The sequence below is a fragment of the Sodiomyces alkalinus genome (genome assembly GCF_003711515.1).
Source record: "Sodiomyces alkalinus F11 unplaced genomic scaffold SODALscaffold_12, whole genome shotgun sequence".
Lineage (NCBI taxonomy): Eukaryota > Fungi > Ascomycota > Sordariomycetes > Glomerellales > Plectosphaerellaceae > Sodiomyces > Sodiomyces alkalinus.
Genome location: NW_021167090.1, coordinates 1,105,766 through 1,129,440, shown reverse-complemented (window position 1 = coordinate 1,129,440; position 23,675 = coordinate 1,105,766). Strand labels below are relative to the sequence as shown.

The 23,675-nt window shown below is 56.4% G+C and overlaps 8 protein-coding genes across 8 annotated transcripts; 6 read left to right on the top strand and 2 right to left on the bottom strand.

Annotated features, from left to right (window-relative positions):
• The first annotated feature begins 236 nt into the window (after window positions 1-236).
• Window positions 237-4,153, top strand: SODALDRAFT_329402 (ATP-dependent RNA helicase DOB1). Its single transcript, XM_028610927.1, has 2 exons — window positions 237-3,572; window positions 3,648-4,153. Exons 1-2 carry the CDS (start codon window positions 439-441, stop codon window positions 3,826-3,828), a joined length of 3,315 nt encoding a protein of 1,104 aa, XP_028463021.1. The 5' UTR covers window positions 237-438; the 3' UTR covers window positions 3,829-4,153.
• Window positions 4,034-5,533, bottom strand: SODALDRAFT_329401 (hypothetical protein). Its single transcript, XM_028610926.1, has one exon. It carries the CDS (start codon window positions 5,401-5,403, stop codon window positions 4,375-4,377), a length of 1,029 nt encoding a protein of 342 aa, XP_028463020.1. The 5' UTR covers window positions 5,404-5,533; the 3' UTR covers window positions 4,034-4,374.
• A 710-nt stretch (window positions 5,534-6,243) lies between these two features.
• On the top strand, window positions 6,244-8,017 carry SODALDRAFT_337775 (kynurenine-oxoglutarate transaminase; the record flags this gene model as incomplete). Its single annotated transcript, XM_028612724.1, has 6 exons — window positions 6,244-6,305; window positions 6,466-6,725; window positions 6,805-6,877; window positions 6,957-7,126; window positions 7,211-7,528; window positions 7,608-8,017. 6 exons carry the CDS (start codon window positions 6,244-6,246, stop codon window positions 8,015-8,017), a joined length of 1,293 nt encoding a protein of 430 aa, XP_028463019.1.
• A 619-nt stretch (window positions 8,018-8,636) lies between these two features.
• On the top strand, window positions 8,637-9,474 carry SODALDRAFT_353570 (hypothetical protein). The gene is made up of 2 exons (XM_028613655.1): window positions 8,637-8,828; window positions 8,907-9,474. The coding sequence occupies exons 1-2, from the start codon at window positions 8,715-8,717 to the stop codon at window positions 9,267-9,269; spliced, it is 477 nt and encodes a 158-aa protein (XP_028463018.1). The 5' UTR covers window positions 8,637-8,714; the 3' UTR covers window positions 9,270-9,474.
• Window positions 9,475-9,513: 39 nt separating this feature from the next.
• On the bottom strand, window positions 9,514-10,090 carry SODALDRAFT_363899 (hypothetical protein; the record flags this gene model as incomplete). Its single annotated transcript, XM_028614609.1, has 4 exons — window positions 9,514-9,522; window positions 9,641-9,726; window positions 9,807-9,898; window positions 10,002-10,090. The coding sequence occupies 4 exons, from the start codon at window positions 10,088-10,090 to the stop codon at window positions 9,514-9,516; spliced, it is 276 nt and encodes a 91-aa protein (XP_028463017.1).
• A 227-nt stretch (window positions 10,091-10,317) lies between these two features.
• Window positions 10,318-15,319, top strand: SODALDRAFT_329398 (xanthine dehydrogenase). The gene is made up of 2 exons (XM_028610925.1): window positions 10,318-10,856; window positions 10,988-15,319. Exons 1-2 carry the CDS (start codon window positions 10,666-10,668, stop codon window positions 14,925-14,927), a joined length of 4,131 nt encoding a protein of 1,376 aa, XP_028463016.1. The 5' UTR covers window positions 10,318-10,665; the 3' UTR covers window positions 14,928-15,319.
• Window positions 15,320-17,019: 1,700 nt separating this feature from the next.
• SODALDRAFT_79734 (hypothetical protein) lies at window positions 17,020-19,352 on the top strand. Its single transcript, XM_028615706.1, has 5 exons — window positions 17,020-17,223; window positions 17,373-17,799; window positions 18,021-18,955; window positions 19,021-19,217; window positions 19,283-19,352. Exons 1-5 carry the CDS (start codon window positions 17,209-17,211, stop codon window positions 19,332-19,334), a joined length of 1,626 nt encoding a protein of 541 aa, XP_028463015.1. The 5' UTR covers window positions 17,020-17,208; the 3' UTR covers window positions 19,335-19,352.
• A 275-nt stretch (window positions 19,353-19,627) lies between these two features.
• Window positions 19,628-23,529, top strand: SODALDRAFT_395125 (SPO22-domain-containing protein). The gene is made up of 8 exons (XM_028615285.1): window positions 19,628-20,051; window positions 20,148-20,534; window positions 20,652-21,595; window positions 21,654-21,781; window positions 21,842-22,263; window positions 22,336-22,899; window positions 22,975-23,150; window positions 23,221-23,529. Exons 1-8 carry the CDS (start codon window positions 19,949-19,951, stop codon window positions 23,437-23,439), a joined length of 2,943 nt encoding a protein of 980 aa, XP_028463014.1. The 5' UTR covers window positions 19,628-19,948; the 3' UTR covers window positions 23,440-23,529.
• The last annotated feature ends 146 nt before the right edge of the window (window positions 23,530-23,675 follow it).

Below are 23,675 nucleotides of genomic sequence, written 5' to 3'. Positions count from 1 at the left end.
GAAGCTGTGCTGGCAATCGATCTCGGAAAATCGTCTGAGCTGTCGTTCCATTCGCCCTCGGTTCCAAGATCACGTGTATATATATGGCTTAGTAATAGTTTTTGTTCTGCGATGCATGCAAAAGGGACTATGTATGTATATAGACGTCACCGCCTGCCTTTTTCCCTTGCAGTTACTCCATCCAGAAGGTCGAGGAACTTTTTTTTTCTGCCGCCCTGGGCAACACCCTCCATCCCGTGTGCGCGACGGTCTTCTGGCCACCCACTCCTCAACCACCTTATTCTTTAGCCTCAAGAGGTAGTCTCCGCCTCTTTTTTGTGAACACCAGAATCTTTCTCGTCTTAAGATCCGATATTCTCTCTTTGAGTGCTACTGTCAAGGATCCCTCATTGTACTCACAAGCGCCAGGATACCATACTCTGGGCGCAAGACGTCGAGATGGATGACCTTTTCGACGTCTTCGAGGGCAGCGGCCAGCCCGACACCGCAGAGGCCAGCGAAGCAGAGGCTGCCCCCCAACAGTCCCGTACCAAGTCCAAGAAGTCCGACAAAGATAAGAGCAAAAAGCGAAAAGCCGACGGCCGCGTGAAGAATCAAGTCGTTAACCAAGATGCCGACGTTGATATGACCAACGGTGGAGAGGTTTCGAAGGACGAAGCTCAACCGGAATCTCGTCAGCCCTCGTCCGATGCTCAAAAGGAGGAAGAGAGCAACAAACGGCGCAAGAAGGAAGATGAAGCGGAACCAGTTCTCACCGACACGTTCCAGACGGCCGAGTCTAGACAAGTCGAGGGCGCGCAAACTTTCACCCCTGGCGAGGGCGAGGCGATTGTGTTGTCTCATAACATCCAGCATCAAGTCGCCTTGCCCCCCGATCTAGATTACGAATACGTTCCCCTTTCCGAACACAAGCCGCCCGCCGAACCCGCCCGTACATGGCCCTTCAAACTCGACCCCTTCCAGAGCCTCTCGGTCGCCTCCATAGAGCGTGACGAGAGTGTCCTAGTCTCCGCTCACACAAGTGCCGGTAAAACAGTCGTCGCAGAGTACGCCATAGCGCAGTGCCTCAAGCGGGACCAGAGGGTCATCTACACCAGTCCGATCAAGGCCCTTAGCAACCAGAAGTACCGAGATTTCGAGGCCATGTTCGGTGACGTGGGCTTGATGACAGGTGATGTTACTATCAACCCCACGGCCAGCTGCCTCGTCATGACGACGGAGATTCTGCGTTCCATGTTGTACCGCGGTTCCGAGATCATGCGCGAAGTTGCCTGGGTTGTTTTCGACGAGATTCACTACATGCGCGACAAGACGCGTGGTGTTGTCTGGGAGGAGACCATCATCCTTCTTCCTGACAAGGTCCGCTACGTCTTCCTGTCGGCCACCATCCCCAACGCCTTCCAGTTCGCCGAGTGGATTGCCAAGATCCACCATCAGGCTTGTCACGTCGTCTACACCGATTTCCGACCGACTCCTCTGCAAAATTACTTCTTCCCCGCCGGTGGAAACGGGATCTTCCTGGTGGTCGATGAGAAGGGAGTGTTCCGCGAGCAGAACTTCCAGAAGACCATGGCGGCGGTCGAGGCATCCCGCGGACAAGACTCGAACGACCCCAACGCAACGTGGAAGGGCAAAGGTGCCAAGAAGAAGACACAGAAGGGCGGCGCGAGCGAGTCGCAATCCGACATCACCAAGATCATTCGCATGGCCATGTCGAAGAACTTCCACCCCGTCATCGTCTTCAACTTCAGCAAGCGAGAGTGTGAGAACATTGCGCTCGAGATCTCCAAGTTCCAGTTCAACACCGCGTCGGAGCAGGCCATGGTCCGCAAGGTCTTCACCAGCGCCATCGAGAGCCTCTCCGAGATCGACCGCCAGCTGCCTCAAATCCAGCACCTTCTCCCCCTCCTGGAACGAGGCATCGGAGTCCATCACTCTGGATTGTTGCCCATCCTGAAAGAGACCATTGAGATTCTGTTCCAGGAGCAGCTTATCAAGGTTCTGGTTGCCACAGAAACCTTCTCCATCGGCCTCAACATGCCGGCGAAGACGGTCGTGTTCACCCAGGTCACGAAATGGGATGGCATCAAGACCCGACCCCTCACGCCCTCCGAGTACATCCAGATGTCCGGCCGTGCCGGTCGTCGTGGTCTCGATTCCCGCGGTATCGTCATCATGATGATCGACGAGAAGATGGAGCCCGATACGGCCCGCGGCATCGTGGTCGGACAGCAAGACCGGCTCAATTCTGCCTTTTACCTTGGTTACAACATGATCCTGAACCTGCTTCGAATCGAGGCCGTCTCGCCCGAATTCATGCTTGAGCGGTGTTTCCATCAGTTCCAGAACGCCGCCAGCGTCCCTGCCCTGGAACGCGACCTCATGAATCTTCAACAGGAGCGCGACAACATGGTCATCGCCGACGAGTCGACGGTCAAGGACTATTACAACATCCGGACGCAGCTCGAACAGTACACCAGGGACATGCGCTCGGTCATTCAGCACCCGAACTATTGCCTCGACTTTCTGCAGCCGGGCCGACTCGTGCGTATCTACAACCCCAAGCATCAAGATGACAGTCTGGACGGCGCGGATTTCGGCTGGGGTGTTGTGGTCAAGTTTGTGAAACGCCGCGAACCCAAGAAGGGCGAGCCGACGTATCCCCCGCAAGAAGCTTACCTCGTTGATGTCTTGCTCCCCGTTTCGGCCGAGAGCAGCGAAGTGAATCCGGGACCTAACCAGACGACGGAAATGCCCAAAGGCTTGTATCCGGAGACGTCGTCCGAATCGGGCCGCTTCGAGGTGATTCCCTGCTTCCTGTCGTGCATCAAGAGCATCAGCCAGATCCGCGTCTTCATGCCCAAGGATCTCAACCAAAAGTCCAGCAGGGACGAAGTGCGCGGGGCGCTCCTCGAAGTCAAGAAACGGTTCCCCGACGGAATGCCCCTCCTGGATCCGATCGAGACCATGGCCATCACGGATGATTCGTTCAAGAAGTTGCTTCGGAAGATCGAAGTGCTCGAGTCGCGCCTCCTGACGAACCCTCTTCACGGGTCTCCACTGCTGCCGGAACTGTATCTGAGGTACAGGGCCAAGGTCAAGCTGTCGGAGCAGATCAAGGAGAAGAAGAAGGAGATCGCCAAGGCCCATACCATCTCGCAGATGGATGAGCTCAAGGCTCGGAAGCGGGTGCTCCGGCGCCTGGGGTTCCTGAACGACGCGGAAGTCGTCCAGCTCAAAGCCCGTGTCGCGTGCGAGCTGTCATCGACCGAAGGCCACGAGCTGATCCTCGCCGAGCTGCTGTTTGATCGGTTCTTCAACGAGCTAGCGCCCGAGACGATCGCGGCGGTCCTGAGCTGCTTCGTGCTCGACGAGAAGCTGGAGGCGCAGCCGCTCAAGGAGGAGCTCGACAAGCCGTATCGCGCCGTTGTGGCCAAGGCGCGGCAGGTGGCCAAAGTGAGCATTGAGAACAAGCTCGACGTGAACGAGGAGGAATTCGTGGCCAAGTTCAAGTGGCAGCTGATGGAGACGGTGTACGCATGGGCCAACAACAAGCCTTTTGCAGAGATCTGGTAGGTCTTGTGGTCTGAACACGATGGGCATTTGTGCCTGGCGAAACTCCCATATGCTGACAGGATGTTTTGCAGTAAAATGACCAACGCCTACGAAGGGTCGCTGATCCGGCTCTTCCGTCGTCTCGAGGAGTTGCTCCGCCAAATGGCGCAAGGCGCCAAGGTCATGGGCAGTGAGGAGCTAACGTCCAAGTTTGAGGCGAGTTTGAACAAGATCCGCCGTGACATTGTTGCAGCGCAAAGCTTGTACTTGTGAAGGGTGAGTGAGGGTGGGAGGTAAGTTGCTTCATCTCCTGGGGAAAAGGTCGGGGCCAACCGTTGCCCTTGGGTTACGAGGAGTCGACCGACAATACGAGAATGCAGGAATGCGACACGGCGACGGTGCTTGGCCTCGTGCCCAGCGTTTCTCTCATCGGCGCGCGTGTTTATATGAACTTTCGGCATGATAAAAGGAGTTGAGGTTTGGACATGGATTATACCATTGTAGCTTTCTTGGATTTTCTGCTTGTCGAGACATGGAGGCATAAGGGGGCTTTGCATACCTCCCTCCTCCAGGCCGCCAATTCACTAGCATAATGGCCCTCTCTGCGCCGCAATCAGTGGTGACTGCATGGTTTCGTGATGTCTCAAGGCGTGACCACCCCGTATCATTCCATTACCTCTCTCTCGCGCGCGCGCGCGATATATTTGCTGCAGACCAAGGAGCGCCCAAATTGTCAAAACCCAATCATCCCGAAATGCTATCCTACAAGCTTCCTTACAAGATGTACACATATAGAACAACCGCCTTGTGCATCATCGGTTACTCGGTACCAAAAAGCGCCCGCATGATGCCAATAAAGATGCTAAAGGAAACGCCGAAGCCAATCCACACCCTCCACCTGTACGACACTATCCCCTCCTCCCGCGTGAGCCACACCAGGCCACCAAGCGGCCAGAAGAACCCCATCACCATCCCCTTGATCAAGCCGTCGAGCCCGTCGTGCATGGGGCTGAAGCCGTCGTCCGCCGCCCCGGCCGCGCCCTCCCCCGCAGCAGACCCCACGGCGGCCCCCGTCCCGCCGCCAGGCACGGCGTCGCCGGCGTTGGCGTCCACCCACGAGTCTTCCATGCTCTGCAGCGTATCGGGGGAGGGCATGGTGTCGGGCGTGTGGCGCTGGGCCTGGATATCGCGGAACTGGAGGTGGAGCTGGGAGACTTCGGCCGGGGTGAAGCCGGCGGCGAGGAAGCGGTCGAAGCCGCGCGGGGTGGGACGGGTGGTGGTGGTGGTGGTGGTGGTGGTGGTGGCGTTGGCTGGGGCGTTTTGCCTTGCGGAGGCTGCGGTGGAGGAGGGGAAGGAGGAGGCATCTTGTCGGGGGGTTGTGGAGGAACGGTCGGGCAGAGCGGGCGGTTTCTGGGCGGCTACGGCCTCGTCGGCGAGTTCGGAAGGGGTAAGGGTGTCGCCGATGCTGCAGATCACGTATACGCGATTCTGTTCGCGATCGAGTTGGCGTTCGACGGCCTTGCCTTTGCCTTTGCCTTTGCCTTTGAAGTCGTGCTCGTCTGCTTGAGATGGTCGTGGTGGAGTGAAGACAGGCGAGGGGAGTGCGGTGCTCAGGGCGGCGCCATCCTGGAGAATCCTTCCCTGGTAGATGAAGCGGAGACGGCGGGTGTTGTGTTTCGGGTCTAGGCGATCACGTATGAGGTGCTTGAGAGCAGCTACGGTGGTGTTTGCAGGGTTGGGGATGTCGAGGTCGAGATCGGGGAGAGAGGTGCTGAATCGAATCCTCAGCAGGAGAGGGTGTGGGAGCGGCGGTCGAGTCGCGGGAACGGGCTTGGCAGCCTCTGCCATCGTTAGCTAGAAGATGGCTTTAGATGGAACTCCCCAAGTCATGATGGCAGAGGTGACGGGCCTGGTAAGTTCAGCATACGGCCAGGCCAGTCTTGTTCTTTCGAGAGGTCACTGCAAGGTCCACCCGTTGTGTGACGTTGAAAGGGCAGAAGTACGTTCTGATGCGCGATAAGCACGGGAACAAGCCGCGCCGCGCCAAGATGTTCTACCTAGGGGGGTCTACTTCGTAATTTTTTGGAGCCGTTCTAGCCTTCTCACGCTGTGTACACGGTGTATTCTGAGTCGCCCCCCCCTCCTAAGCAGTTACATCTGAAATCTCTCTCCCCAAATGAAGCGAAGCTGAAACCAGGGGTGTCAAAAGCTTACCCAAAGTACTCCGTCTGTTTCCTCGTATAAGGTACACTGTAGCCCTTCGAAAGTACATAGTAGAAAACCCCCGCGGCCTCGGCAATCCGCGGGACGTACATACCTACTCTGCACGTACCCCTCCTTCCCAGGAACGGTACGTATCCGCACCCTTGCTTGCACCGATAATCGGGGGGTCAGCCAAATGGCGTAATTGGCGATTGCGTGACTCTGACTGGGACAACGTCAAACGGCGACTACGGGAGTATGAGAAGTTAATAAGGGACGTGGGAAGTTTTTGAGACCAACTTCTGGGAGACTTTGAGAACTGATAACGACGGAGCTACTTCCATCTCGGCCTGACAGATTCTCATTCCCCTCATGACTATCCTAGCGTCTCCTCTAGTCCGAATACCCTCACATATTTTCAGGTCCAGCCCCCGCAAACTCACACTCAGTACGCGAGTCGGCAGCAGAAGCTTCCATTACAGCGCGATGAGCCTCAGCGGCAAGTTGAAGCCAGCTGCGAGGGTGTCTGGCCGGCGGCAGGATGTCTGGTAAGTGAATGATGAGGGCGGGCCGGTGCGATTCGAGGGTGGAAGGGAGGGAGACGAACAAGGCATGGTGATGCTTCACTCCAGCTTCACTCTGGCCTTTGTCTATCCTCCCAGCCACGCGGAAAATTCTCACCATCATCCATTGACTGACTTTGCCCAGGTCCATTGTCAACGAGGCCGCTGCCGCCTCGCCAAAACAACCCATCGTCAACATGGGCCAGGGCTTCTTCGGCTACAACCCCCCCAACTTCATCCTAGACGCCGCCAAACAGGCCCTAGACCGTGTCGAGTGCAACCAGTACAGCCCGACCAAGGGACGTCCCCGCCTGAAGAAGGCCATCGCCGACGCCTATTCTCCCTTCTGGGGCCGTCAGCTCGACCCGGAGACTGAGGTCACTATCACCACAGGCGCCAATGAGGGTACGGATTGATTACCTCTACATTGCTCTCAAGTGCTGTACTGTCCCCTGTTGGGCTACCAAGGTTGACGCGGCTCTAGGCATGTTGAGCGCCTTCATGGCCTTTATCGAACCCGGTGATGAGGTCATCATCTTTGAGCCTTTCTTCGACCAGTACGCGCCTTTTCTTGTTTAGCCAGAACGCCCCTCTCCTTTACGTCGAGAGGGACTCACTGACACTTCGAGTTCCCAGGTACATCAGCAACATCGAAATGCCCGGCGGCAAGATCGTTTACGTGCCCCTTCATCCTCCGGCCGACGGCGGCGACAAGACCTCATCCGCCGCGGAGTGGAAGATTGACTTTGACGAGCTCGAGCGTGCCATTACGCCCAAGACCAAGATGATCGTCATCAACACACCCCGTGCGTTTGCATCCGATGTCATGTCTCCTTTTTGGTCGTGTCGTGTCGTGTCGTGTCGTGTCACCTTCGCTAACAGCCACCCAGACAACCCCGTCGGCAAAGTATTTTCCAAGGACGAACTTTTGAGGATCGGCGACCTGTGTGTTAAGAACGAGATCATTATTCTCTCCGATGAAGTGTACGACCGGCTCTATTATGTGCCGTTCACCCGCATCGCCACCCTGTCCCCGGAGATTGAGCGGTTGACGATCACGGTGGGATCGGCTGGCAAGAACTTTTATGCCACGGGCTGGCGTGTCGGTTGGCTCATGGGTCCCGCTGAGCTTATCCAGTATGTTGCCGCCGCACATACGCGCATCTGTTACTCCTCCGTGTCGCCCTTGCAGGAAGCCTGCGCCGTTGGTATGTGACCCGCCTGTCGTTCCCTTTCCCCTTTTTTATCTACCCTTTCAAAAAAGACGTTCTCTAACACGGCCCTCAGGCTTTGAGCAAGCCGACAAGTTCGGTTTCTGGGACGAGTCGGTGAAAGAGATGAAAGGCAAGATTGATCGGTTCAACGAAATATGGCACGAGCTCGGCCTCCCTTACTCCGAACCCCAGGGCGGCTACTTCGTGCTCGTCAACATGAAGAAGGTCAAGCTACCCGAGGACTACCCTTACCCTCCGCACGTCGCCAGCCGGCCGCGCGACTTCAAGCTCACTTGGTTCCTGATCCAGGAGGTAGGCGTGGCGGTCGTCCCGCCTACCGAGTTCTACACCGACCAGAATGCGCATATCGCGGAGGACTATATTCGGTTTGCCGTCTGCAAGCCGGACGATGTTCTCGAGACAGCCAAAGAGCGGCTGCGGGGGTTGAAGCAATATATCCAGGAGGAGGGGAGGAGAGAGTAGACGGTGTACACATATCATAACACGTTAGACCAAGACATTCTACTTGCGATGGAGGCACCTGCATCGGACAACTTCTTTTGACATGTGGTAAGTACTGATGTCTAGTCCTCGCCTTGGGTCAAACACCTGGAAACAACACATGGCTTCAAGAAGCAGGCAAGGTTCCCCTTGATCCCTTTTTCTCTTATTAGTGAACCAGGGTGAGCCATTGCTGGATTCCGAGTCAACTGCATTTTCATATCAACAAAATCCCTGCTTTGTTTCATCGTTTCCTTCTTCGAGTTGATCACTCTTTGCCCATTTTTCAGTGCGACTCGTCTCAGATTTCCTTTCATATATTATAAGGACACCGTGAACCCAGGCATCCGTGAGCCCTATTCGGCATAAACCGCATCACAGGAAGTAGGCACCACGCTATAGAAGCTGATGGCCCACGCAAGAGCGGAATCTTGGCTCCTTCACGTCTCCTAACCCCTATCGGCTTCGACTTTCCTTCCTTCCCACTGCCTAAGGTAGTCGCTCTTGCATATTACTTCTTTCCTCACCCTCGCCAACACAGCACCAAAAATTTCCCCCATCTTCACCCTTCTTATCCTGAAAATTCTTGACAACCATTGCAGACTCTACACACTTTACAATCCGTTTTGCCCCTTACACAATCGCAGAAACCCTGCTGAAGCTCAAGTCGTCTATCAAAATGGCTGAAAACGAAGTGCCCAAGGAAGCTCAGCCTGCTCAGAAGATTACTCTCACCGAGCGCGAGCAGGAGTTTCTCGCCCAGGCCTGGACCTGCATGAAAACTACGCCAGAGGTATGTTAAGAATACTATATTCAGTTTTTCGCGGCACACTCAGACTTATGCATCCTAAACTATCTGTCTTGACTCCAGATTGACTACAATCGCCTCGCCGAAACCCTGGGCATGACGAACCCCCGCTCTGCCGCCAACGCATGGTCGGCCATCAAGAAGAAGCTGTTCACCGGAACTCCCCCTCCCACTCCCTCCAAGGGTGGCGACTCCGAGAAGAAGCGGAAGCGGGCCACTCCCAAGAAAGCTGCCGCCGGTGCCGCTGCTGCTGCTGCTGGAGGCGATGGTGCCGACGACGGTCAGAGCGTTGCGACTCCCACCAAGAAGCAGCGTTCGCCTCGCAAGAAGGCCACGCCGGCCACTTCGGCTCCCGTCAAGGATCAGGCGGAGGGCGAGAACCAGGCTGCCAAGTCGGAGGAGACTAACACCGAGCCCGAGTTTTAGGGACTTGTCGTCGGCAAAGAGGAGCAGTGGGATACAGTGTCTCTCTCGTATAGATGGATGGACTTGTGATTACTGCTCTCTTCCTACACCTATTTGCTTTTTTTCTCTCTTCCTCTGGCTTGTGAACAGTGAAACGGCCTCTAGGATCGGCAGGATCATCTCAGAAATAGTGGCTTGAGCCCCAACCGAATAGGCGAATACAGTCAGTCATCAACACACTTCGCGTCCTATGTTGTCTAGTAGTCTAGTCACTCTAGTGAGGTTTGAATCGTGATATCACATGAGTCTCCATGATTCCATGGATTAAGAGATAACGGACAAACGCCTTCTCTTTTGTTTAACCTTTTGTGTTCAACGGGGTTAAGGTGAACAAATACCGAGTACGGCTCGGAGCCTCGGACCCGGCAGTGACCGGATGGATTGGTATAAGGTCGGTGAATTCCCGAGAGCAGCACGCCTGTCCCCAAGTCACGTTGATGCTCCGCCGTTCTCTTTCTTTCCCTTCTAAAACTTAACAACTTAGCCCTGTATCCGTACCTTGACCTGAAGTACGGGTGGTGGAAGAGGCCGGCCGGTACTTGTTGGGCGGGGGGTCGGAGCCGGCCGAGCTCGATGGAGATAAGAACCCGCTAACAGCAAGGGACAACGCTGTACTCCGTGCCGGCACTGTACTTTTAGCTTGTGTACCTATGCTCGGCAATTAGTGCAAATGATGGAGCTATTGTGGGCCACCGTCTGTTGGCGAGGTACCTGAATTTACCCCGCAGAAGTTGGAGTTGCAGGCGGGAGAAGATACTGTAAAATACAAGAAACCTGGCCATCACTGCATGTACCACAGTAACAGTAGCAGCTAGCGACCAGTGTCCTAGTCCCTGGTTGCTAAGGTAAGCATGTTTTAGGGGGATCGTGATTCGCCCCCCTCAGCTTATCGGCCCCCTCTCTCGTCCCAGGGGCAACGGCGCTCGAGTAGCACTTTCCAACTTCGCCTCCCTGTTCAACGTCCCTTTTCACCTCCGTCTTTACCCTTTTTTTTTTTTTTGGTTTTCTTCCTTTCTTCTACCAAACCTCACGAAACTCGGGAGTCACAACTTGACCTTTTTCGTTTTATCTCCTGTTTCAAGACGCGGTTCGCCAAACCGAGGCAGTGTGATTGCGGTCTACAACTGATTAAGCTACCTTACCTTGGGTAGGGAGCTTATCTATAATCTGCCCCGCCATCTGACAAGATACGAATACCTACACGCAGTAGACGGTCGGCCCGACTCCTCTCGATATTTTCTTCTTTCTGTCCGTTTGAACTTCTGCGTTTCTGAGACTCTTGTCTTCCTTTCTATTTTCTTCCCATTACTTGTACCTTTCTTGGTCTCTCTGTGTCTCGGTGACTGCTGGGTGTATTATGGCGCCGGCTGCGGTCTCTCTTGAGAGGGAGAGGGAGAGGGATGTTGGGGCGCTCTCTGCCCTTACCGCCACTTTCGACGACACAATCCGCTTCTATTTGAACGGCTCGAGGGTAGTTCTGGAGGACATTGATCCGGAGGTCACTCTTCTGGAATACCTTAGGGGTATTGGCCTCACCGGCACCAAGCTGTACGTTCAAGTCGCCCATCCTTCGGCCTGTCGTCCTCCCTTCCCCTTACCCCCCGTTTCATGCAAACAAACAATATTTCCTACCCCCAAACAGCATCTCCCGAGACATATGACTGACGTATTTGTCGCAGAGGCTGTGGCGAAGGAGGTTGTGGAGCATGTACCGTCGTCGTTTCTCAGTTCAACCCGACAACCAAGAAGATCTACCATGCGAGCGTGAATGCCTGTCTGGCGCCTTTAGTCAGTATCGACGGCAAACATGTTATCACCGTCGAGGGCATCGGGAACACCGATAGCCCGCACCCGGCCCAGGAACGTATCGCCAAGGGAAATGGTAGCCAGTGCGGTTTCTGCACCCCAGGAATCGTCATGAGCCTGTACGCCCTGCTAAGAAACAACCCATCGCCCAACGAAAGCGACGTAGAAGAAGCTTTCGACGGCAATCTTTGCAGATGCACCGGCTATCGATCCATCCTCGACGCCGCCCAGACTTTCACCTCAAAAGATAAGGGGTGCGGCCAGGCCACGGCCAACGGCGGTTCAGGTTGTTGTATGGAGAAAGCGGATGGTTCGGACGGCGAGAAGAACAGTGGCGGATGCTGCATGGACAAAGCGTCACTCGATGACCAGCCCATTAAGCGGTTCAACCCCCCGGGCTTCATCGCATACAACCCCGACACCGAACTCATCTTCCCGCCGCAGCTCAAGAAGCACGAACTGCGGCCCCTCGCCTTCGGCAATAAGCGGAAGAAGTGGTACCGCCCCGTCACCCTCGACCAGCTTCTGGCCATCAAGAGCGTCTACCCCGACGCCAAGATCATCGGAGGGAGCACCGAGACTCAGATCGAGATCAAGTTCAAGGCCCTTCAGTACCCCGTGTCGGTCTTTGTGGGCGACATTGCCGAACTTCGCCAGTACACTTTCCATGACGATCACCTCGACATTGGCGGGAACGTGGTCCTGACCGATCTCGAGTATATCTGCGAGGAGGCCGTCCAGCGTTACGGCCACGCCAAGGGTCAAATATTCGAAGCCATCCACAAGCAGCTCAAATACTTCGCCGGCAGGCAAATCCGCAACGTCGGCACGCCCGCCGGCAACTTGGTGACCGCCTCCCCCATTTCGGACCTGAACCCTGTGCTCTGGGCAGCCAATGCTGTTCTGGTTGCCCGGTCAGAGAGCAAGGAGACGGAAATCCCCACGTCTCAATTCTTCACCGGCTACCGTCGGACGGCATTACCACAGGACGCCATTATCGCGTCCATCCGGATCCCGATTACGCAGTCCAAGAGCGAGTTCTTCCGCGCCTACAAGCAGGCGAAGCGGAAGGATGACGATATTGCCATCGTCACCGCTGCGCTGCGCGTCAAGCTCGACGACGGTGGCGTCGTCACCGAGGCCAACATCGTGTACGGCGGTATGGCCGCTATGACGGTGGCGGCCCAGACGGCCATGGGGTTCCTTGTCGGCAGGCGTTTCGCCGAGCTGGAGACCCTGGAAGGCACCATGGGCGCGCTGGGTGCCGACTTTGACCTGCAGTTCAGCGTCCCCGGCGGCATGGCGTCGTACCGCAAGGCCCTTGCCTTCAGCTTCTTTTACCGATTCTACCACGACGTGCTCACCAACATCGACGGCCAGAGTGACATTGTCGACAAGGAAGCCATCGACGAGATTGAGCGGTCGCTGTCGGGCGGCTATGAGGACAAGGACACTGCTGCGGCGTACGAGCAGGACGTCGTCGGCAAGTCCAACAACCACGCCGCCGCGTTGAAGCAGGTGACGGGAGAGGCCCAGTACACCGACGACATCCCCCCGTTGAAGAACGAGCTGCATGGGTGTTTCGTCTTGTCCACGAAGGCGCATGCCATCATTAAATCCATCGACTACTCCGAGGCCCTCGAGGTCCCGGGGGTTGTCGACTGCATCGACAAGAACGACGTTCCTTCGCCGGAGCAGAATCGATGGGGCGCGCCCAACTTTGACGAGGTATTCTTCGCCGAGGACAAGGTGTACACGGCTGGGCAGCCCATCGCCATGATCCTGGCGACGTCGCAGCTCCGGGCAGCCGAGGCGGCGCGCAAGGTCAAGATCGAGTACGAAGAACTGCCGCCCATCCTATCCATCGAGGAAGCCATCGAAAAGGAGAGTTTCCACACGTATTTCCGCGAGCTGAAGAACGGCGACACCGAGGAGGCGTTCCGTACTTGCGATCACATCTTCAGCGGCACCGCCAGGATAGGCGGACAGGAGCACTTCTACCTCGAGACGCAGGCGGCCCTTGTGGTACCCAAGCCCGAGGACGGGGAGATGGAGATCTTCTCGAGCACGCAGAACGCCAACGAGACGCAGGTGTTCGCGGCCCGGATGTGCGGCGTGCAGGCGAACAAGGTGGTCGTCCGCGTGAAGCGGCTCGGCGGCGGCTTCGGCGGGAAGGAGACGCGGTCGATCCAGCTCAGCACGGCGCTCGCCCTGGCGGCCAAGAAAACGAAGCGGCCGGTGCGTTACATGCTGACGCGGGAGGAGGACATGGTCACGTCGGGCCAGCGGCATCCCTTCCTGGGGCGGTGGAAGGTCGGGGTGAACAAGGACGGGAAGATCCAGGCGCTGGACCTCGACGTGTTCAACAACGCAGGCTGGTCGTTCGATCTCAGCGCCGCCGTGTGCGAGCGGGCCATGTCGCATTCGGACGGCTGCTACAAGATCCCCAACGTGCACATCCGCGGACGGCTGTGCAAGACCAACACCATGTCCAACACGGCGTTCCGGGGCTTCGGAGGCCCGCAGGGCATGTTCATGGCGGAGACGTACATGGAGGAGGTGGCCGACCGGCTCGGCATGCCGGTGGAGAAGTTGCGCGAGATCAACTTCTACAAGCCCAAGGAGAAGACGCACTTCAACCAGGTCATGAACGACTGGCACGTGCCGCTGATGTACCAGCAGGTCCTGGACGAGTCGGACTACGAGATGCGGCGGGCGCTGGTCGACCAGTTCAACGCGGCGCACAAGTGGCGCAAGCGCGGGCTGGCGCTCATCCCGACCAAGTTCGGCATCTCGTTCACGGCGCTGTTCCTGAACCAGGCGGGCGCGCTGGTGCACATCTACCACGACGGGTCGGTGCTGGTGGCGCACGGGGGCACGGAGATGGGGCAGGGCCTGCACACCAAGATGACGCAGATCGCGGCGCAGGCGCTGCAGGTGCCGCTGGACAACGTGTTCATCTCGGAGACGGCCACCAACACGGTGGCCAACGCGTCGTCGACGGCGGCGTCGGCGTCGTCGGACCTCAACGGGTACGCCATCTACAACGCGTGCCAGCAGATCAACGAGCGGCTCGCGCCCTACCGGGAGAAGCTGGGACCGGGGGCGACGATGAAGGAGCTGGCGCACGCGGCGTACTTTGACCGGGTGAACCTGTCGGCGCAGGGGTTCTACAAGACGCCGGAGATCGGGTACGTGTGGGGCGAGAACCGGGGCAAGATGTTCTTCTACTTCACGCAGGGGGTGGCGGCGGCGGAGGTGGAGGTGGACACGCTGACGGGGTCGTGGACGTGCGTGCGGGCCGACATCAAGATGGACGTGGGGCGGTCGATCAACCCCGCCATCGACTACGGGCAGATCCAGGGCGCGTTCGTGCAAGGGATGGGCCTGTTCACGATGGAGGAGTCGCTGTGGCTGCGCAACGGGCCCATGGCGGGCACGCTGTTCACGAGGGGCCCGGGGGCGTACAAGATCCCCGGGTTCCGGGACATTCCGCAGGCGTTCAACGTGACGCTGCTCAAGGGCGTCGAGTGGGAGGAGCTCCGGACGATTCAGCGGAGCCGGGGCATCGGGGAGCCGCCGCTGTTCCTGGGCAGCTCGGTCTTCTTCGCGATCCGGGACGCGCTTAAGGCGTCGCGGAAGCAGCACGGGGTGGAGGCGACGGTGGGGCGGGACGAGGCGGGCGACGGGTTGCTGAGGCTGGAGAGCCCGGCGACGCCGGAACGGATCAGGCTGAGCTGCGAGGATCCCATTATGAGGGCGGCGCGCGTGGTGCCGAAGGAGGGGGAGAAGAGTTTCTTTGTGGCGATATGATGATGCTGGGTGTTTCCGTTATGGTTCGCGTTGGGCATCTCATCTGTGTATGGGTTTGAACCAGGGCGCTTTTATGATTTGACGATACTTGAATTAAGGTAGGTATATGATTGTTCGAACCGAGCCTCCGTTGATGTGATGAGTACAGGTAAGGTACTTCGTAGAGCGGAGGTAATTATGTCTTATGGCTCGTTGCATGGGCGACGGGTCGAGGCATGATATTATATGTACTCTGCAGGTAGCTCCGCTAAAATATTCGGATGGCCTTCTTAGTACGTACCTTGGGTACTTCGTTGAGTTAGCTGCAGGTACTCACTAACATAGGTACCTCATATGCCGACCTGCAAGCTAAGGTACCTGTACACTTTAAGATTGCAAATGTGAATTCAGGCTGGCAACAATGTTCCACAGGCTTGGAGGCCGTCCCTGGGGTCCGAAGTGCACACATTCCCTCGACGCATATCTGTTGTTCTCTCCTTCAGATACGACGACGACGATATCCTAGAGTAGACATTCTGAAATACGTTCCGTGTAGATCCAACCCATCAAGTCTGCTAGAGGCGTTGGCCTGTTGCTGTCGTGTCGCGTGGCTTTACCAGTCGCCTGGCGAACATGCCGAAACCAGAGCCGCTTCGAGACGAAGAGAGTGGGGCCTATACTATAACCTGCGGTGGCTGGACGGACTGCTCATTTTAATCTAAAGTAGCCACGAGGGTCGCGGAATTATCGTCAATGTAAGGAGTTTTAAGGGTCCTATGGTTGTTTTGTTCGTGATGCGAGACGACGTTTCCAAGAAAATGAAAATGAAAATGAAAAGGGACGAATGCAACAATGAGCTCCGACATCCCGCACCCAGGGTCCTCCTTGACGAAGACATGTATCTGCGAAGTATTTTATTGTGAAAAAAGCAACCTCGGGTCAGTGCAGTTCGCAGCTCGTAATACTTACAAAGTACACCGCCACAAGGGCCGAGGGACCGATTCTAATTGGTGGATTGGGCCGACTCTGCGGGGAGGATCGGCCCATTCAGATACGTACACGTCTATCAGGGTAAGGTATCCAATAATTCGTACCTCTACTTCGACCCCTCCAGCTTCGCCAGCCCAGAACTTCAGTCAAACCCCCCAAAAAACCACCACTCAATAACGAGCAACCCGGTATACTTCGTACACGACACGCGACCACCGTCTATTCGCCCACGATAAGCCATTGTCCTCCAGACTCGAACACTGCTGCACGCCGCACGTCATCATTGGACACGAGGCCACGAGAACCCAGAACCCAGAACCCAGAACCCAGAACCCAGAAACCGAGAAACCGAGAAACCGCGACCTCTCTTCCCTCCTCGCCCCGTTCCGTCGTCACTATCGATCGACCCGTCCGACCTCAGTGGCCCAGCAACCTTCCATGGTCGTGCCATTGACGCAGCCGCTCCTGCATTAAGCCGCAAAAGTCGCCCACACACACCTCCCTCCTCTTCGCCCACTCTACTCCGTATGCCGATCCGCGCGCGCACTTGACCTTTTTTGCTTTTTGCCCTGCGTAACCACGATTATCGAAGATCCAATGGGACCGAGCCCCGATGGGCAACCCGAACGAGCCATGGACAGAACTCCCAAGGGCAAGGCCAGGTCGAAATCTGCCGGCCAACAAGACGTGAAGCGCATCAAGACCGAAACCGATAAATCTGCCACCAAGAAGCGCCGCAAGGTCAGCCATGGTACGTTTTGTTGAAGGCCTTCCTCGTCCATGTCTCTCTGCACGCCAGCGCATCAACGCAAGGGGGGGGGGGGGGCTGGACCTCTTGTCCTCCCCCTCGTTCCTGCTCCTGCCTGTGCCTTGCCGAGACATGTCATGTCCGGTTGGCTAACATAGTTTTGGGCGGCACGTCCGCCTCTCGGAGCTTGCAGCTTGCGTCTATTGTCGGCGATCTGTAAGTCAGAAAGAGGGGCTTGCTTGCTCCCCCCGTTTTTTTGCTCCATAAAACAATTCTGGCTTTTGGGTTTCAAGCTCTCCGGCCGGAACTTGAGCCCCTGGTGACAGGGGGAGGGGCGTCCCCGGCCAATGCACACGACTCCAGTCTACGGTCGCCTGACGATCTGCGCCGATGATGTTGGGCTTCGATTGAAAGCTGTTACTGTTGTTGTCTCGTTGGGGCTCCTGCCATTACCTCCCTTTTCTCCCGATAAGCCCCTTCTCTTCACCTCGCTGTTTCGTCGAGGATCTGCCGTTGAACCACAGCTGACCAGTTGGCCGCCGTCTGCCCGTTGATGACCAGCACATGACATGCGACTACGTATGTGATTCCCCCCCCCCTCCCCTCCCCTCCCCTTCATCCTGGTCTCCCTGTCTTGGCTCTTGGCCATCTCGTCTTCTTCAGACGAAAGCGAGTGCATCTCTCTCAGCTGACCACGAACCCGCCTCAATTTCGTCCACCCCGTCTAGGAACGTCCCTGTAACCGGTGCATCAAGCGTAATATTGGTCACCTCTGTCACGATGAGATCCGAGACTCGGACCCAAAGAAGCCCAAGAACGGGACCGGCCAACACCCGTCGTCAACCGCGGACGCCTCCGAATCCCGATCCGAGAACGGCCGCTCCTCCATCGACCGGACTCCCGGCTCCATGGGGCCCCCGCCGCCCGTGGACACACGGCTAGACCCGAGCCCAGGAACAGAAACAGGAACAGGAACAGGAACAGGAACAGGAACAGGAACAGGAACGGGAACGGGAACGGGAACGGGCGCGAAGCCTGTGTCTTTCGGTGGAGGCGGCCTGCTGGGCCAGGGGAGCCCGCTGCAGCTTGTGTCACCCACGCCCGTGTCCGGCATGCAAGGAGACGGCATGCGAAGCGGCGTTAACATGAACCAATGTAGGCTCCTGGGCTTTGTCCTTTGTCCAACCCCACTCTCCTCGCGTCGTTTGTGCTGGTGTTTGAAGTCTACTCTGTATTTCGCGTCTGCATGTGGAAAAGCCGACAGCAACCAAGAAAGAGCGGCGCTCCCTTTCTTCCCTATTACTTTTCTTCCCGAGTGGCCTATTCAAACGTTACAGTCCATCGCTAACAGATTTTACCTTTGTTTCCCCCCTCAGTTGCCGGATTCTCTGATGCCTGGTTGACGGCCCAGAATCACTTCCAAGACATGCAAAACTTCAATCCAAGCTACATGATAGCACCCGAGGTTACGAACGAGTTCAACCTACTCCACGATTTCCTTCGAACGAGCCTTCTCGATGATAGCAATATCCTCGGCGAAGAACCCCAGACGAGCGCCGCATTCAACACATCTGGCCAGGGCCACAACACCATGTTGTCAGGATTCCCGGCGGGCAATCTGCTCCAACTTCATCAGGCGCAGCAGCAGCAGCAACAACAACAACAGCAGCAGCAGCAGCATCATCATCATCATCATCATCATCAGCAACAGCAACAGCAACAGGGCCAGCAACAGCAGCAGCAACAACAGAAACAGCACGAGCAGCGGCAATCACGTGAACAACACCAGCAATCGCAACCCGGCCAACCTGGGGCTATGCTCCCGCCACCCAACATCGAGCAAGGGAAGGCCATCCCGCGACCGGCCAGCGTCGTCCAGTCCGACAAGGACAAGGCGCGCGAATACTACCTCCAAGCCGCCGACCCGTCGGGCAACGACACGCCCGAAGAGCGCATGCAGCGCGTCCTCAAGGCGAAGTACGAGGCCGGGCTGCTGAAGCCGTTCAACTACGTCAAGGGGTACGTGCGGCTGGGCAAGTACCTGGACTCGCACGTCGCCGCCGAATCGAAGCACAAGATCCTGAGGACCATTGACCGGTTCCGGCCCAAGTTTCGCGAGAAGGCCCAGACGCTGACGGATATGGAGCTGCTCTATGTGGAGATGTGGTTCGAGAAGCAGCTGATGGAGTACGACCGCGTGTTTGCCAGTATGGCGGTCCCGGCCTGCTGCTGGAGGAGGACGGGGGAGATTTTCAGGGGCAACAAGGAGATGGCCGAGTTGATCCATGTCCCGGTGGAAAACTTGCGAGACGTATGATTGTTCCTGGGAATGCTTTTTTTTTTTTTTTTTTTTTTTTTCTGACACAAGATGATCAGGGCCGAATTTCGCTCCATGATATCCTCACGGAAGAATCCCTCGTCAGATACTGGGAGGAGTTTGGAACCATTGCCTTCGACCCGACCCACGACACCCTCCTGACGGCTTGTACGCTGAAGAAGCCAGACGACAAGGCTACGGATCCGGGCGTGCGTTGCTGTTTTTCCTTTATGATCCGGAGAGACGATCACAAACTGTACGTTTTCCAGCTGCCCTTCCATTCCGTGTGTACTGCTAACGGTTAGGGACCCGACACCTTAGTCCAACATTGATTGTGGGCAACTTCTTACCGAATGATCCGGTCAAGAGTTGAAGAGAATCCTCTTGAGCGTGTCAGCTTCCATTGACATCAGGCGTTAGTTTGGAACGGGTAAGAGTTGAATAGAACAAGGGGCATTATGGGAAAACAAAAATCGAAAGGACCTTTGGGATGCCTTGGGGACCATCTATCTACCTTATCGGTACGGTCTCCGGGGATTGGAGTATGAAAAGATACCGTAGTCATTCTACGACTTCTAAGGTATTACTCGGGGAAGGGTTGAACAGTCATGTTGTGCGGAGTATACCCCTATCTACCTACCTTGTCTACCTTACCTTAGTAGGTAGGTATGTACTTTCAAGTTAACGGTAGGTAACTTGTCCTAACACAAAACCTCTTATTCTATAACCTTCTCCGCTTCACCATCCAGCGAGAGCTCACCGAGAGCTCACCGAGAGGTCACTGTGAGGTCACGATCCTCAAGAAAAACTGGGAAAGTGCGAAGGAGCATCCCCGCTCCTCCCCTCCTGTGACTCTTTGTTTGAAAGGTACCTGAGTTGAGTACCTTACCTGACCACCAGCTGCTCCGACTGAAAAACACATCCCCGGCTTCATTCTTTCGCGTCTTCGTGCATTCACCTCCTGGTCCCGGACGTTCAACTCCAACCATGTTCTCGAAGCCTCCCCTGCCGGCGGGCAGGGGCAGAACGATGAAGCAGAACCAGCCGCAAGGGGAATCGGGGGAATCTGGCAAGGTCAAGGCCTTTCTAGGTGCGACGAAGAGCGAGCATTCCCTCTCGTCCTACACCCTATCCTCTTACACCCTGCTTTCCCTCCGGCTGGGGCCCTGACCTGGTGATCTCCCAGATTTCTGCGAAAGTCTGAAGCTTCGACTCGCCTCCTCCCGTGATCGTCCCTCCGTCGAACCCCTTCTAGCCGAGCTTGTCGACGAGATCCGGCAGCTTAACCGCCTATCCATCAAGCTGGCCACGAAGAAACGGTTGAGCAGAGACCTGGACAACCATGCTCGCGAACTTTACAACGCTTGCGTCAACACCCAGCGGGCTGTCGTCCCCGAGGCGGTTATCTCGACTAGGACGAAACTCCTTTTGCAGAGCCGCCACTTTGCCTTCCTGCTCATGGCACTTGCCCACCCTCCGGCGTTCATGAATTCTCGGGAACTGCGCTTTGGAGACATTGTGCAGTTGTTTTCTGTCGGGTTCAAAGTTTCCAGACTGGCTCTTGGTGCGTCATGTACCTTTCACACGAACACACTGGACTTCCCTTTCATTAAAAACAACGGCACATGGCATACGTCTCCATGGTCGTACCTTCACCTCTCTAACCTCTCCTCAGACGACGGCGACACAGGGACAGCGGTGAACGCTCTACAGAAAGTGGCCGAGTACATCAGCCACTTGCCAACGCTTAAGAGAGATCTCAGCTCAGACCAGGTAGCGCAGTGTCAGCAGTTGGAAGCCGAGTACCTCATTTTGCGGACGGCATTGGTTAGCTGGCCTTGCATTGCTCCCATCCCCCCTCTCTCTGTATCGTACGGGAGAGCTGACAAGGTCCAGGCGTGGAAAGAAGACCGTCTAGATGTCGCGGAGCATATGTACAACAAAACAGAAGGACTTCGCCGGGTCCTTGACCGCGCGTCGGCTGAACATCTTGCCGAGGTGCTTTTCGAGATGGGCAAAGACTTCTCCATAAAAAAGGACTACACGATGGGTGCGAAGTGGTTGGACCGCGCCTACGAAGTCATCAACGTACCAGAACTCGATCAATTAACCAGGGATGGCATCGAGTTGCGACTGGTTATCGCGCGTACCCTGGTCAATGCCCTACTCCACACAGACATCCCGGAGGATTCAAAAGTGGCTTCGAACGTGATTGAACACATGGCGGTCGAAATTGGGGAAAAGCCGGTCGTGCTGGTGCTTCGCCTCGAGGTTCTGCAACAGGCCCCGGCCGAACTGTTCGACGAAGCCGCCTATGCCGATATTCTCATGCGCATGATCCGGACATTCAACTTCTCGGACGCCTTCTTCAGGCTCATTGACCATCATATCGGGAAGCTCTACCGAAGGTCACCCACCCTCGGGTGCAGCGCCATGGATGAGTGGTTAAAAAGCCAACTCATCAAGTCCCAACGACACGAGTGGATCCAACGAGCCCTTCTACGCCGAGTCTCCATGGCCGCGAACCAAGAGGACACGGGGCAAGCCATTCGTTCTCTGGGCACTCTCATGGAGAGCCTTTACGGAAGCCTGGGGAAACCCGTAGACAGTGCCACTGCTGTGGCCGCTGTGACAGTAAGTCGTCAGACCGCACCATCCGTTGAAAAGGGTTTCATCTGAGAAGAAGGCCCAGCTCCTCTGGAACAAGGTCAACGTCACCTACGGGCAGGAGAAGTTCGATCTCACCGAGGGCTGGCTCCACGTGGCAGCGCACGAACTCTTCCTCAACGTCGGCCCAGCCAACCATGCGAAGATTGGACGGTTGGTTGATATACCGCACCCAGTAATTCCTGGGAAGGACACTGATGCTAATCGTTGCAGCAAGTCCATCTTGTGCAGTCTCCAAAGAAATGACTGCGGAAAGGCGAAAGACGTGTTCCTTGCACTGGATGAGTCTGCGCGGAACGAGCCAGTGACACGCTACCTCATGTACAAGGTCGCATTGCAGACGTCGGACACGGAAATGGCGGCCGAATGTCTCGAATGTGTCTCCAGAATGGCATCGAGGGATCCTAAGCTCCTTTACGCGTGCATGCAGGCCGCTCAAAGGGTAGGAGACAGGATGCGGGCATACCAAGCCATGAGACTCTTACTCGAGAGGAACGACGACTCGGACCAGATTTATCGCCCCGCGCTTTTGCGTTCCTCCATTCGTTGCATAGTCGGAATCCTAGACGCCAAGAACGAAAGACCGGTGTGCGGGGAAGATCTCGTGGAGGATATCTGCAGATCGTTCGAGACAGGTTGACTTTCCCTGCGGAGCAAGAAAAAGGGGCTGGCATCAAAGCGGTTAACTAACTTGACTCTGTGCTCAGCAGTACAGGACATCGGGAAAAGTCCGAAAGACGCAGGAGGCCGGCAGCTCTACACCGTCAAGGAACTCGACTGGTTCTGTAAGAACGGGTATAACATCGGGGTCAGACACACGAACGACTGGGACCTCCAACATCTAGTCCGCATTCTGGGCTCCTGCCTTGCGCTGCATGAACACTACCCACCAGACCTCCCAAGCGAGCATGCGGGCGATATTACACTCCGGTCCTTATTCTGCCGCTTCATAATCGCGTCGGCCCAGATGGCGATGGCTCGAGTCGAAGACAACCGAGAAAAACAGCTGCAGGCCTACCTTGCTGTACGGTATCAAGTGGCGGAGTTTGACGAGGAGTTTCAGAAAGGTCGAAACAGCCTGGACGAGATTATAGCGACGGATCTCCTGGGCAAGCTTGCCGTCCTTCTCGAATTTGACTTTGAGGCGACAATCGGACTCGGGAATTTCGGCGAGCTTGGCGAGGTGGTCCAAAAGGCAATAGACTGTAAGAGCGTACGGACGTTCAAAGCTATGGCGGATTGCCTCTTGAAGGGATCGGTGCCGCCGCGTGGTACGTGTCGGAGTTGTATCCTTTTCCTCCTCTCTGCCAGGAGGTTTTGAGTTGCTTACCCGGAGGACGTGACAGAGCTGTACCCGCAGATGAGGCGGGTCATCAACCAAATTTGGAATCTCGAGCGTTTCGACTGCGGTCGATTGGCCAAGTACATCCGATGTCTCTTCCAAGCGGTGTTGCCACTAGAGGATCATCTAGGGAAGCAACTCCTCCGGGAAGCTATCGACAAGGTCAAGATCTCCGCAGAGGTGAGGGGCCTTGGTCTGCCATGCAGCGTGAGGAGGTCAGTCGCTGACCGTCCGCGTGTCGGGTCCCTAGAGCGGTTCTCCATTCCCGTCGGAGGAAATTCACTGGCTTGTCGCTGTGGCCTTCAACCATGGCGTAACGATGTACTCTCTTGGAGAGGACGAAGCGTGCCGGAGTTGGGCGGAGCTCGCGATCGAGCTGGCGCAGTATGCCGGGGACGAAGGGAAGTTAGAGGAGCAGATACGGACGAACTATCTGAAGCTGAGAACGAGCTCGGAGAGCGGTGGCTGACGGCGCGGCCGGCAAAAACTCCTATCGACTATTACCAAATTTGAAGGTGCAGAGAATCGAGAATCCTCGGCGACGGAGGCGTTTCTTGCCTGGTTGTATGCGGTCCGGTCGCCGTGTGTTGGGTTCTTCGTACGTTGTAGATGTCCCGAGTACGTACCTTGCTCAGGGTCCAGGCGGGGGATGGGGGGAAAGTGGAGACGCGTTATGTCACTGTTTGCCTCGGCTCTCGCGCAGAC

Bases quoted from the DNA above. Each gene is read 5' to 3' on its own strand.
- SODALDRAFT_329402 (XM_028610927.1), top strand. From the start codon at position 439: ATGGATGACCTTTTCGACGTCTTCGAGGGCAGCGGCCAGCCCGACACC. The intron at 3,573-3,647 runs GTAGGTCTTGTG...GATGTTTTGCAG, and splicing joins AAGCCTTTTGCAGAGATCTG to TAAAATGACCAACGCCTACG.
- SODALDRAFT_329401 (XM_028610926.1), bottom strand. From the start codon at position 5,403: ATGGCAGAGGCTGCCAAGCCCGTTCCCGCGACTCGACCGCCGCTCCCA.
- SODALDRAFT_353570 (XM_028613655.1), top strand. From the start codon at position 8,715: ATGGCTGAAAACGAAGTGCCCAAGGAAGCTCAGCCTGCTCAGAAGATT. The intron at 8,829-8,906 runs GTATGTTAAGAA...TCTTGACTCCAG, and splicing joins GCATGAAAACTACGCCAGAG to ATTGACTACAATCGCCTCGC.
- SODALDRAFT_329398 (XM_028610925.1), top strand. From the start codon at position 10,666: ATGGCGCCGGCTGCGGTCTCTCTTGAGAGGGAGAGGGAGAGGGATGTT. The intron at 10,857-10,987 runs GTACGTTCAAGT...TATTTGTCGCAG, and splicing joins GGCCTCACCGGCACCAAGCT to AGGCTGTGGCGAAGGAGGTT.
- SODALDRAFT_79734 (XM_028615706.1), top strand. The intron at 17,800-18,020 runs GTAGGCTCCTGG...TTCCCCCCTCAG, and splicing joins CGGCGTTAACATGAACCAAT to TTGCCGGATTCTCTGATGCC. The intron at 19,218-19,282 runs GTACGTTTTCCA...CCGACACCTTAG, and splicing joins CGGAGAGACGATCACAAACT to TCCAACATTGATTGTGGGCA.
- SODALDRAFT_395125 (XM_028615285.1), top strand. From the start codon at position 19,949: ATGTTCTCGAAGCCTCCCCTGCCGGCGGGCAGGGGCAGAACGATGAAG. The intron at 20,052-20,147 runs GTGCGACGAAGA...GTGATCTCCCAG, and splicing joins CAAGGTCAAGGCCTTTCTAG to ATTTCTGCGAAAGTCTGAAG. The intron at 21,782-21,841 runs GTTGGTTGATAT...TAATCGTTGCAG, and splicing joins AACCATGCGAAGATTGGACG to CAAGTCCATCTTGTGCAGTC.